At 43.3% G+C, this 13,901-nt stretch overlaps 1 protein-coding gene across 1 annotated transcript in view; it reads left to right on the top strand.

The window, feature by feature from the left end:
- The window catches only part of GSG1 (germ cell associated 1), a 67,538-nt gene extending 53,948 nt beyond the window's left edge, over positions 1 to 13,590 (top strand). The window contains exons 4-6 of the mRNA XM_088468123.1: positions 3,763 to 3,915; positions 11,942 to 12,053; positions 12,184 to 13,590. Of these exons, the coding sequence (XP_088324249.1) occupies positions 3,763 to 3,915; positions 11,942 to 12,053; positions 12,184 to 12,475 (557 nt within the window). The 3' untranslated portion in view covers positions 12,476 to 13,590. The remainder of the gene's footprint in view (positions 1 to 3,762; positions 3,916 to 11,941; positions 12,054 to 12,183) is intronic.
- Positions 13,591 to 13,901: the final 311 nt, after the last annotated feature.

Genomic DNA, 13,901 nt, shown 5'->3' with positions numbered 1-13,901 from the left:
AGAGGCGTGTCATAAAATTACCTTACATCCAAATGTAAACAAGCCCCAAAGCAGTTAGGAAGCTCTACTTGATGATGAAAACACACTGATACTTTACAGGGCTTGCTCATGTATTGTATTTTATAAGGGGTTCCATATTAGTGTCCAAGAGAAATTCTATATGAAAATGCATGTAGCCATAGGGATCATTGTTCCTTATAACCAATGCAGGGAAATCGCACCGATTATACCATTTGAATGTAAATATCTCTGACTTCTTTTTTTCCAAGCATATAACAGCTTCATAATGGGGGTAGGGTGCAATCAGGGAGATTGCTGGACTCTTCAGGGAGTCAGGGAGATTGCTATTATTTCATGAGTCTCCCTGACAATCAGGGAGAGTTGGCAAGTATGACCCAATCTCTCATTTGGGTAGCCAAAACCAGGACTTATCGCACATATCTGCTCGTCTCCTCAGGAGGGGTCGAGCAGAAATGCTGGCAGCTGTTCACGCCCCAACAGAGCAACAAATTAATGGGCCCCTAGCACTGACAACTGCTAGCAAAACCATTTGAATCCCCCCTAAGTGTTTTCAATTTGGCTGTAGTGCCTCACGTCTTCTACACGAGAAGTTCACTTTTTTTAATACTGGTTCAAAGTGAAGCAATTATTGTGATTGTGATTTTTGCTAAGCTTTCTTATTTTGCTTTTGCAGATATTATAATTGGTTTATACTATTTTTTGCGTGTCTGTCCATATCTCTCCTCCTGTGTCTCACCCCGTCCCTTATTATTACAATTAATAATAGAAAAGCACTCCTGTACCCGCGAATAGCACAATACCCATTATGTCTGAGTAATGGTTAAGATAAAGATTGGTTCATGAAATGTTGGAGGATTTAATGCACCATAGAAGAAGAAAAAATCCTGCTGTATTTAAATTAGCTTAAATTAGATATTGTTTATATACAAGATTCACATTTTGCCACCTGAAATTGCCAAACTAAATATGTTGAGAAGGTCAGTCTTGACATCTACAGCCAGAGTTGTGGTAATCTTGATTAAACAAAATTTGCAAGTGAAACTCCTTTCTTCTAAAAGAGACCCAGAAGGACATTACCTTCTATGTGACGTACTGATTGCTGGTCATACATTTACACTATGTAATGTATGTGCACCAAACAGTTATTCAAAAGTTTTTATATAACACTTGATAGCGTTGCTTAGCCCTTATCAAGATGGTTATTTGTTTGTGATGACTTTAATCTGATATCCTCAACGCACCTTGACAAACAAACCACACCAAAAAAAACTAGTAAAGCCCCTGAAATTTGGAGTTTCCAATTGACTGCAAGTTTACATCTAAGATGCATGGAGGGTTTTCCACCCAGTTAAGACTGCCATCAGAAATCGTGGGGCCCGGGACTGAGAAAATAGGCAGGGCCCCCACCAGGGGGGGTTTGGCAGAGGTAGGTGGAGCTACACCAGAGGGTTGGACACCAATTTGTGCATAAACCAATTTATGAAGCAGTAAAGCAGTGTATATTTTATATAAATAAATAAAGAGAGGGTCACGGGCGGCACTTACAGGCCTTAGTAGTAAACAGGGAGACACTACTACATATAGTTGATTATTCAACTATATGGAGTAGTGTCTCTCTTATTTACTACTATTGCTACTAAGACCTGTTAAGGGGGGCAGGACAGGGAAGGCTGGCAGGACTAGGAGGGAGACAGGGAAGGCTGGCAGGACTAGGGGGGAAGCACAGGGCAAGGAAGAATGGCTGGAACAGGGGGGGGGAGCAGGGCAGGAACGGCTGGCTGGACTGGGCAGTAGTAGTAGTAGGCTACCTGTTTTAGAATTTCTTCAACTGAGGAGAGAGGGGGGCCCGGGTGGCTCTGGTAGTAGCGCTGCATCAGCATTTCAAATATGGCTCGGCTGTGAGCCAATCACAGCTTGCGGACCAGCAGCCAATCAGGAGCGCCCGGTCCGCGAGCTCCGGCTGGCTCGCGGCGGCACCATAAATGACATGCAGCCGGCGTTGTATTTCAATTCTATGTGGCTGCCAGCTGCACTCGGGCCCCCTCTTTTTCCCCTGTTTCCAGGCTCGGGACTCGAGGCCCACCAGTCCCCACCTGATTGCGCCCCTGCACCCAGTAGTTAAGAAATTAACTTGTCTTCTAGCAGCACATGGAACATTATCTAGAATAGATTATATGTTACCATCTACTATTTTGATATAAAATATTTGTAGAGCTGAGATAGAGCCTTTCTGTTTATCAGACCAGGCACTTTTATGGTCCTAGCCCAATCGCTCAAATTTTGCAAAAAAGTGGAAGCAGCTTAGGAAGAGTATCACATTAATAACCTTCCCCACTAAGTGGAAGACTCCATTTTATTTTAGAAGGCTTCTAAAGCGGTGGTTAAGAGGGCCATTATTTCTTCTACCTTTACACATAGGAATAACTGCAAGCTGGTTATCTTCAGGCCCAACAGCAACTATCGTCTGACTATCAAGCCTATCTAGCTTCTTCATCAAGGTCTACTAGAACAAAATATTTAGACTCAAAGGGGTATATTTATTAAAGTGCTGGTTATAGAAGTGGAGATGTTGCCCATAGCATGTTAATTTGAACTCTACGTATCCTTTAATGGGACTATTTCTATTATTGTTTTCGACCACAGTCATGTCTCCATATTTTATAGACATATTGCTATTTTAGTAACTTTGCTAAGATTTAATATAATTCTTATATTGAAATTTTTGAAGTTTATGATATGTTTCTATACTTATGCGCAAATTGCCTTAGGCTGGCCCAAAGCATGTACCATGTCGACAAAGATGGATTTGTGTGTTTAACTGACTGTTGAACAAATTGTGTCATTAGGATATATATGCATCAAATGTTTTATTTTTATTGTATATAAAACTGTTCAATAAATATGTTTTGAAAACGCATACAGTACATGAAAACTGATGTATTACAAAACGTTAACTGTAAAATGTCACTTGGAATGACCACAGCCCCAATGTCACATTGCTATATGATATAAATAAAATGGAAAAGTTCCAATTAATGTTCTGTCCTAATGTGATAGTAATAGATAGTGGTCATTTTTCTTTTGTGATCTGCACTTTAAAACCAAAATGATATTGAGGAATAAATGCAAATATTGCTTATGAACTTGCTAAGTGGATGATGCATGGTCCTTGTGCATGTACTGGCTGTGGGAAAAAATACATACCTATAAAATATGTTGTACATCATATAAATATATGTGTAATATAAGTAGTGCTTTTCGTTAATGATCCATGGTGTATTTTTAATTTATAGGAGTGAAGGCATTGTGTTCCCTTTTATTTTAAAACCTGTTTTCAGATGATTGCTAATCTAATGATACATGCATTTAGATTTTAAGGCATAAGTAAGTACATAATTGTTGATCATATAAATTGCAGTTGGAAGTTACACCCATAAAACAAATTAGGTTGATGTAGGTTATACAGTAGCGTGCACTGTTGCCTGACATCCTACAGCTGATACTGTGGGGTAAATGTAACAACCTGCGGACTGCAGGCATCGGTGAGTTCCGTGTGAGGCTGCCCGATGTTTTAAAGTAGCAGTAATTTAAAAGTCAAAATCAACCTGGTTCAGCCTTTTAAATGACTGCTACTTTAAAACATTGGGCAGTCTCGACCAGCACTCTCTGATGCCTGCAGTCCGCAGGATATTACATTTACCCCTGTATGTTGATAACTTATTCTTGTGTTCTATATTACAGGGATCCTGTGGCTTTCGTTGGGGTCTGAGCTGGTATACATTACATTACTTGTAATTAGTTTTGGGCTGCTGCTATTGGAAATGCTTTACACTGGGAACCCTGTCTGTGGACTGAAACTCAATGCTTTTGCTGCAATGTCCTCTGTGCTTTCAGGTAATGAGATTTCATGTCAAAATGTGATTTTAATTACAAACAATATTGAAAATGTAAAAATAAGTCTAATAATTCAACTGCTTGTCTAAATCATAAAAACATGGTAAGTTATTGATTATAACTGTTTGTTGCTTATGTTTAGGCCAAGTCCAGTCTGCTGTTTTTTTCCCCTTATTTTGAAAAATACTGGACTTTTTTTTCATGTTGATACAACCTGATGTTTTCTAGAAACCTGTAAGGAGCATTGTAGATTTTTTTCATTCCTATTCAAGTTAGTTGAAAAAGCTTTTTAAAGGTATACAGTAAGAATATCTCCTTAAGAAAGTCGACATTCACAATGTTGACAGTGGAAAGTCGACATTGATTGTGTTGATATGGTTAAAATGCCAGCACCATTCATTTTGACACATACAAAACATGATCATAATATTGACATTGTCATAATGTCTCCATTTCCATTAGGGTTAGCGTTAGGGTTACCATCAGGGTTGCGGTAAGGGACAGAACTACATTAAAAAGACAATGTCAACATAACATCAGTGTTGACATGGTGAATGTTGACATTATGAACATGTCAATATTACGATCATGTTGACATTCTCATGTCGACATAATGAATGTCTAAACAATATACCACACTCTTTTCAAAAGCATCTTAGAACTGTCATTTCACTGTAAAAAACCCCTGTCCCTCTAAAGGTACCTAACTTACACACGTCTACTTAAAGCAGATTTAGCGACTGGAACATCCCCCACACTATTTCATTTAGCATTACCAGGTGCTACATGTAAACAGGCTCTTTATACTTGTACCACTCATTATATGAAGTCTTGCATGCAAATATGATCACAAATTCACATTCACAAATGACTACTAAAGAAAGCGTCTGCTGTATCCTGTGAGAGTCACCATCGCTAGTCCCCCGCTGGTCTCAGAATTGCTGTAGGCAACATTCAAAAGTTGAATACTGAATGTTTCTAATGCACAGAATGCAGCATTGTTTGGGAAATACTATAGTGCAATAGTGGCAACCTGGATCAGAGCAAGTTGCAGCAGTAAGGCCATTGCTCATCCTACCACAGGGGTAGTAGGCCACCTCCCAGGTGTCAGTAATAATTTAGCCTGCACACTGGGCCTGCTCATGTCACACTCAGAAAGGCAAAATCCACTGTGCTCACTTGAAGGGGAAATCTTCTGAATATGTTTCAAACTCTCCTCTTGTACAGTATGACATTGAGATCCAGCACTTGTCTTCCTGGGACCTTACTACCTTGCAAGTTTATTTTAGTAATAGATGTATATGTCCTACTATTAGAACTCAGACTGATAGAATGAGTGATACAGGGGTCTATTTACTAAGCAGTGTTAGGAGACAGAGTGAAAAGTGATAAGGTGCCAGCCAATCAGCTCCCAATTGTCATTTTTCAAACACAGCCTGTGAGATGACAGTTAGGAGCTGATTGGCTGGCACCTTATCACTTTTCACTCTGTCTCCTAATGGTGCATACACACGGTCAGATTTTTCTTCAGATCTGAACGATAATGATTTAAAAAATCGTTCATATCTGAAGGAAAATCTGACATATCTGACATGTCTGAACGATGCACGTTCCCGATGGTCAGATAACGATATCTGACATCTGATGTGTTTGCAGTCAGATTTGTACGATTCCATTCATTTTAATGCAGTCAAAAATCGTTCATAGTTCAAATCGTTGGTCAAATCGTTCATCAAATCGTTCAAATTGTTCAATCGTTCATCTGACAAGTCTGACCGTGTGTATGCTCCATAACACTGCTTAGTAAATAGACCCACAGGCTGCTCTTATTCACAGGCTTTGTTGCAGTATGCATATTTGCCAAGTTTACCTGATTTCTGGGGACAGTCCTAGGTTATAGCTACCTGTCCTTGGAAATAATGACGTTTGTCACAAATAAGGAGCTTACAAATAAAGCAAGTTCTGCCTCCTAGTCATAAAATAAATAATTAATGTGGGGGGGGGGGGTCCCTCACAATTTTTAACCAACCTCTGTGCACGAACAATCTGGGTGCATGCTTGGTGCGTTATAGATCAATGAGCAGTAGAAAAACATTGTTCCACTGTGTATGACATCGGCAGTGCATGTCTCTATCAGAATCAGGCCACTAGCCAGCACACATATGAAGGCAAACATTGGAGTACATGGTATATAAATTGGTTAAGCACAAAATGTAGCAGCAAGAACCAGCACATCTGCATCACATAATAAAGAGAAAAAGAGTGTAACAACACTCTAACATTTCAAAGTGCGATAAACATGTATGATTACATGTTGGTATTAAATAGCCAATCACTTATTGTGAGTAGTGTCAGGGTGGTATTATGCTGGCAAGCAATGAATCAGTTTAGATCTATGTATTTGCTACATAAAACTGTGGTGACCTGAATGAAGTATCACTTATTATACTGGTTATAGGGAAAATGGGGATATACACTGCAGAAATCTACTATCCTAAACCACCTCTCAGCATTCCTAGGCTGTGTAATCATCCAAGGCTGTGTTAGTTAAATTAATGACAATTTGTGAAGTAGATAATTAATTATATGTTTAGTTAGTAATACAAAAAAACTTGTGGCAATATTTGTAGGCAACATCAGTGAGTGTATTAATAAATTGACATGAAACTAGTTTTAATTTCCAGCATGCTACCCAGGGGCCGTGGAAGGGTACTAGACAAGCTTTTTATCATAGACAACCCCCTTCATAGGAAGCAGGGGTGAAGTGGGTGTTTGTTAGTCTCAGTGCTGAGAGGGTTATTACCACATTTTATGCATTGAATATCATTCCATGTTTTAAGTACTTTGAAATATTGGCACTCTCCTGTGATCATCTCAATTCTCTTAACCATAACCATTTCAGTGCACTCTTAGGGTGCCATTGCCATAAATACTACTGTAAATTATATATCACTTGCTCTGTTACCAACCGTGACTTTTGGCTCTACATCCCCAAATATCAAAAACATTTCAGGTTCAGCACCACGAGAAAGTGCGTATGTGAGATGGGATGCTATCTTCTATGGTCAGTGTAATGAGGCAAAATTATCTTTACAGAGTGAGCTTTAACAACTTATAGAAAGATATTATCACAGTGAAGATTAGTCAAAAGTAAAGATGTAATATTGGCTAAGGTGAAGGACGATGGTAGACAAAAAGGCGGCTTTATCTTTAACGCAACGAGGGCAACTAAATCAGCGATGAACACAGGCTTTCTGTTCTGCTGCACATTCGGTTATTGCCAATGCTCTCAGTCATTTTTGGTTGTTAGAACACACAAAGGGGAGAATGTTTGCAAAAGTGATGATTTTGATTTTTCTGCAAGTTTGCAGCAGGACTTAAAGCGACAATATTTTAATAGGCAAAATTTACTTTTTGCGTTTATAAAAAGCTGTCAAGTGACAAATTCTGAACTTTTGCAAATTCGGACCCTAATACATTTCCCCCCAAAGGATCCTTTTTAACTGACTGTGTGGAACATTGGTGCCCCTGTGACAGGGGCTGAACTACTGGAGACAGTAGAGGTGCCTGACTCCGTTCGCCAGCCCTGAAGGGGAATTTCATCCATTTCTCCAGTGTCCACTCAGTTCTAACTTTGGCCTGGGCAGTGCTGGGCTCTTCTGGGTGGCTCAGACGGGGCTCGGTCCATGACCTACAGAGACGCGGTCACATGATATCATAGGTCATACAGCCGCGCACGCCGTGACGCAGTCCCACCCGCACAGTGCTCTATCACTCTCTCTGCAGTGACTGAGGGATTGGGAGCTTCTTTCTCTTCTCTGATACCGACAGGTCAGGTAAGTCTTCTGTGGAGGACTGGGGCAATCATTGTGTGTTTTATTTTATTTTCTCTGTAATGGCCAATGTGTTTGTTTTTTTCCTGTGGGGGGCCAATGTGTTTTATTTTGTTCTGTTGAGTCCAATGTGTTTGTTTGTTTGTTTTTGTTTTTTGTGGGGGCCAATGTGCGTTTTTTTTTCTGTCGAGGCCAATGTGTTTGTTTTGGCCCCACAGAAAAAAAACAATGTGTGTTATTTATTTTCCAGTGGGGGAACAATGTGTGTGTTTTTTTCCTGTGGGGGCCAAAGTGTGTGTTTTTTTCCTGTTGGGGGCCAATGTGTTTTATATTTTTCTTGTGGGGGACAATGTGTGTATTTTTTTTCTGTGGGGTCCAATGTGTGTAGTCTTTTTCCTATGAGTGACAATGTGTGTGTTTTTTTCCTGTGGGGGCCAATGTGTGTGGGTTTTTTTTCTGTGGGGGCCAATGTGTGTGGGTCTTTTTCCTGTGGGTGACAATGTGTTTTTTTTTTTCCTGTAGGGGGCCAATGTGTGTGGCTTTTTTCCTGTAGGGGGCCAATGTGGTTTATATTTTTCCACTATGGTTCCTATTCAATTCGAGGCGAAAAAGCTGCGAACGGCGAAAAGTTTTTGCTAATGCGCCTTTTTCGCACGTTTTTGAAGTACCAGCCTATTCAATTCCAGGACGTTTTCGCCTAGGCAAAAACTCCATAGGCAAAAACTGGCGAAAAAGTTTCTCCACCAAAAGGCAGGAGAAAAGAAGTGCAAAATCCATATTTTTGAGTTAAAAAAGTGGGGGCTTGGTTCAGAACCCTTTGGGTACTCCCCCTAATGACTAGTTTTAAAATTGGTCTAAAGTACTGGGATAGGTATTTTGGGGTGCTTTATAGATGGGATAGGTGTTTTTATGATTGCAGAAGGCTGCTGCAGGTGTAGATTAAAAAAAAAATATTCTGCAATTTACAACCCCCAAAATATACTAGTATCCATTTACATGTACCCTCAATGTAACTACAGCAATTATTTTTCGTAAAAGACATTGGACCTCATTCAGACCCGGTCGCAAGCGCTGAGCGCTCGCAACCGGGTCACTGTTTAGGCCCTGCTCACGCGCAGCGGCCACACTGCGTGTGCGCAAGCCCCGGAGCGAGAGAGAAATTCTCTCGCTCTGGAGCTCACTACAAAAGGGCCGGCTGTTGATGTTGTTCGATGGCTCGGCCCGTTTTGTAGGCGTGGTGGAGGGGTGGTTTCACAAACGGAACGCCTGCCGTTTTGTGGGCGGCCGCACTGACATCAGCAGTAATGTCAGTGGGGAGCTTCCTGCTCGATCAGAGCAGGAAGCTCCCTGGGGTTTGCGGTTACCGAGACCCAACCTTAGGGTCTCGTCGCATGCCCCGATGGTCTTGACCATCGCGACCATCAACCTGGTCGGACGCTAAAGCTGTGTGTGGTAACCCACAGCTTAGCTAGCGACCAGGAGGCCACACTTAAAAATACAAGCGGCCGGCCTCATTCAGAATGAGCGCTCGCTTCTTGCGAGCGTCTCTGAATGAGGGCCATTGTTTAATATAATTTTTCCACACTTATACAAAAATGCATATAATAGCCCTTTGACACAAAATAAGATCCCTAATTACTTTTATTATGGCTAATAATACTCTTCTATATTGCTTCCCCGGGTGAGTTAGGATTTATTGGTGGTACAGACCGATTTCCCCCCAAAAAACTTACCTTTCCTCTATTCGCTGCATTTGCCCATATACGTTTTCACCAGTTTTACAACTGAATAGGGTGAAAAGTGGGTGCACGCATTGAGTAAGCAGGCAAAAACTTTGCCTCGAAACACGTTAATAAGGGGAAAACATAGCGCTTTTCAACGATCTCTGCTTTTCGTGGTTAATTGAATTCGTCCCTATGTTATATATATTTCCAGTATGTGACAATGTGTGAGATCACTTTTGCTACCGGGGCCAAAATTCTGCAAAAAAGCAGCCCCCATGAAAAGCTATGGAAGATGCCCTCCTGTCTCCCCAGCCAGCTCCCCTCCTGTCTCCCCAGCCAGCTCCCCTCCTGTCTCCCCAGCCAGCTCCCCTCCTGTCTCCCCAGCCAGCTCCCCTTCTGTCTCCCCAGCCAGCTCCCCTTCTGTCTCCCCAGCCAGCTCCCCTTCTGTCTCCCCAGCCAAGCTCCCCTTCTGTCTCCCCAGCCAAGCTCCCCTTCTGTCTCCCCAGCCAGCTCCCCTTCTGTCTCCCCAGCCAGCTCCCCTTCTGTCTCCCCAGCCAGCTCCCCTTCTGTCTCCCCAGCCAGCTCCCCTTCTGTCTCCCCAGCCAGCTCCCCTTCTGTCTCCCCAGCCAGCTCCCCTTCTGTCTCCCCAGCCAGCTCCCCTTCTGTCTCCCCAGCCAGCTCCCCTTCTGTCTCCCCAGCCAGCTCCCCTTCTGTCTCCCCAGCCAGCTCCCCTTCTGTCTCCCCAGCCAGCTCCCCTTCTGTCTCCCCAGCCAAGCTCCCCTTCTGTCTCCCCAGCCAGCTCCCCTTCTGTCTCCCCAGCCAGCTCCCCTTCTGTCTCCCCAGCCAGCTCCCCTTCTGTCGCCCCAGCCAGCTCCCCTTCTGTCTCCCCAGCCAGCTCCCCTTCTGTCTCCCCAGCCAGCTCCCCTTCTGTCTCCCCAGCCAGCTCCCCTTCTGTCTCCCCAGCCAGCTCCCCTTCTGTCTCCCCAGCCAGCTCCCCTTCTGTCTCCCCAGCCAGCTCCCCTTCTGTCTCCCCAGCCAGCTCCCCTTCTGTCTCCCCAGCCAGCTCCCCTTCTGTCTCCCCAGCCAGCTCCCCTTCTGTCTCCCCAGCCAGCTCCCCTTCTGTCTCCCCAGCCAGCTCCCCTTCTGTCTCCCCAGCCAGCTCCCCTTCTGTCTCCCCTTCTGTCTCCCCAGCCAGCTCCCCTTCTGTCTCCCCAGCCAGCTCCCCTTCTGTCTCCCCAGCCAGCTCCCCTTCTGTCTCCCCAGCCAGCTCCCCTTCTGTCTCCCTAGCCAGCTCCCCTTCTGTCTCCCCAGCCAGCACCCCTTCTGTCTCCCCAGCCAGCACCCCTTCTGTCTCCCCAGCCAGCACCCCTTCTGTCTTCCTAGTTAGCTCCCCTTCTGTCTCCCCAGCCAGCACCCCTTCTGTCTTCCTAGTTAGCTCCCCTTCTGTCTCCCCAGCCTGCACCCCTTCTGTCTTCCTAGTTAGCTCCCCTTCTGTCTCCCCAGCCAGCCCCCTGCAGCCCACAGACACTTATCTTCTCCTGTGTATTCTTCACGTTGCAGATGGCTCCTCTGTCAGGGAGGTCACATGCACCTTGTCTCAATAAGAAAAAAAAAGCTTTATTGTACCAGACAATTGCCGGCAAGCGGCTACCTGGACGGATCCCAAATTAATGGATATGATAGATCCATCTATAGCCGCTGCCTGTGCAACTGCAGTGATCCGCAGGATGCAAGCAGTGGTTATAGATGGTTCTCTTTGTACCCCTGTGACAGCTGACTCCCCGAGGCCAATGCTTCCATGGCCTGCTGGAGTTCTGTCACTGTGCAGCTCTCCAGATATCAGTGGTAGAAGCCAGGGGCGGGTCCCCATCACTGTCCAGGCCCGGGACTCTGGTCCTGGCAGTTTTCCCCTGATGGTGGCCCTGGGTACAAATATGCCAGAAATAAAGCATAATAAATATACTCTATATACTGTATGCACACATGGACAAAGAAAGGTAAATTATTTGCCATTTGAAATAAAGGCAAACCTAGTGTTTCCTTTCAGGAGGTTTATAAGACATAAACTCACAGAGTATTGGGAGAAAAATCTAAGGTTTATATTAATAAAGTTGGATTGCCAAATGTGTTATAGTAGGCCATGCTTAGTGGTGACATTGTGAGATATGCACTTGTGTATGCATGGACCCGTACAATTGCTGCAAATACGTATACATGAATTCTCTGAACAACGTAAGTCTTGCTCTGTGGACCCACACTGACTGACTGATAGTGGGATGCAGACAACAATAAATAAAACTTTCATAAGTAGACATTTTTGGGATTACTTACTTAAATGTTTTTGATCCCCCTCCTTTTTAAAAAAAATAAATAAATTACAATTACAATAGTTTTGCACGTTGTGATCCAAACAGATATGATATTGTAACTTTTTTAATGATGTAATATGTATATATATTTATGTTACAGGACTTTTAGGGATGGTGGCACATATGATGTACACTCAGGTTTTCCAAGCCACAGTCAGTCTTGGACCAGAAGACTGGAGGCCACATTCCTGGGATTATGGATGGGCATTTTAGTAAGTTTCTATATTATGTTGAACGATATGCAAGCACACATCTGAAGCCCATGTTTTTTTGAAGAATAAGTTTTACATGTAAGATAAAACACAGTTATGCTTTCTGTTGATCATTTCCTCTGTATTTTAGCACTGCTTGGGCTTCTTTCACTTTCTGCATGGCCTCTGCTGTGACAACTCTCAACACTTACACCAAAACTGTACTGGAGTTCCGAAGAAACCAGAAAGCGTTTGAGCAGAGTTTGAAAGAGCAGACTTGCTTCCTGAATCACAAAGAGATGAGTTTCTATAGAGACAAGCCTATCCACTCTGTGTCAGAGAGTGTGGACTTCTACTCGGAACTTCATAAGAAAGTTCTGCTCAGAGACCATTCAATGGACCTTCAAGATGTGGAAGAGTCCATGGATGAGGAACACTGCTAGGTAGTAGGAAGTGAACACAGCACTGTTCGGCAATAGGCTCCACATCATGAAAATATAAGCACAATAGTCTTGTATGTAATTACAGTGGATGCAAAATAATTTATCCGCCACTATATGTAAAACATGCAATGGCTAGCAGGAATGGCCTTTACAATTCCCAGAACTATCAGAACTATCTGTAGAGACTAAAGATCGCTCTCATGTGCACTGCACTTTCGTAGCTCAGCTTTTTTTTTTGCTTTTTGTTTTGTAAATCTCCAGCTCAGTTTTAGTATGTAGCATCTAATATGGATACACATTTGTTCCTGCAACTACAGGTCCTTCCTATTGAGTTCGTAATGACCTTCTGCTGATGACAGGCTGCTTGACAACAAAAAGCCAATGATATGTGAACCAGATCATTGAACGGATGTTTAAGATAAACAGCATGCACACCAAGGAGAGTACTAAAACCTGGGACTAAAATGGCTCTAATGGCTGTAAAAATACAAGCATGTGAAGATATTTCCTCTTCCTCACTAATTAAGTTTTTTACAAGATGAGAAATTTGAGTTGCTCACCCGGGTCTTAAAAATTTACTTATTTATGAGTTTTGAGAATCACTGTTGCAGAATCCGGACTGTCAGATCAACTGGAGATGGACTGCTAAACACAGGGTACGGTGTGTATATTAATACTGTATTTACGTCTGGTGGTAGGAGGAGGCAGGAGCTTCCTCTGGAAACTTCTGGTGATAGGGGTGACATCCTCTGGAAACTTCTGTTGATCGGAGGAACATCCTCTGAAAACTTCTGGTGATAGGAGGAACATCCTCTGGAAACTTTTGATGATAGGAGGAATATCCTCTGGAAACATTTGGTGATAGGAGGAACATCCTCTGGAAACTTCTTGTGATAGGAGCAACATCCTCTGGAAACTTCTGGTGATAGGAGGAACATCCTCTGGAAACTTCTGGTGTGAGGAGGAACATCCTCTGGAAACTTCTTGTGATAGGAGGAACATCTTTTGGAAACTTTTCACTTTTGTGTCAGGGATTAGAATCTTTTGTATATAAACACTGTCCTGTGCAGATCTGCATTTATAAGCAATTTTATTAAAATGTTTATTTCTACTTCAGGTCCATAGGGTATCCACAGGATACCTTGGGTATAGGTGTGATGTCAGTCGCTGGGCACCATAGAGTTAAGCTTTTCAGCCTCCCAGGATGTACTAGGGTCCCCCTCCTATACCCCGCCCCCGAGCCATGGCACCTCAGTTTAGTTTGGTGCCCGGCCGGAGTCGGGTGCACCTGTCGGAGTGGGGGCTAGAAGAGCCCCTGAAGCTTTCTTCAGTGCAGCTGTGGCTGCACATCTGGATGTACAGCATGGACAGTCAGTCCTGACGTCCATGCTGTCTTCCCTACACCCCCACTGGTAGCAGAATGCCG

This window comes from Taudactylus pleione, unplaced genomic scaffold (assembly GCF_031769625.1).
Source record: "Taudactylus pleione unplaced genomic scaffold, aTauple2 ptg000080l, whole genome shotgun sequence".
Lineage (NCBI taxonomy): Eukaryota > Metazoa > Chordata > Amphibia > Anura > Myobatrachidae > Taudactylus > Taudactylus pleione.
The sequence above is the reverse complement of the archived record's forward strand: the minus strand, read 5'-3'. Positions and strand labels throughout refer to the sequence as shown.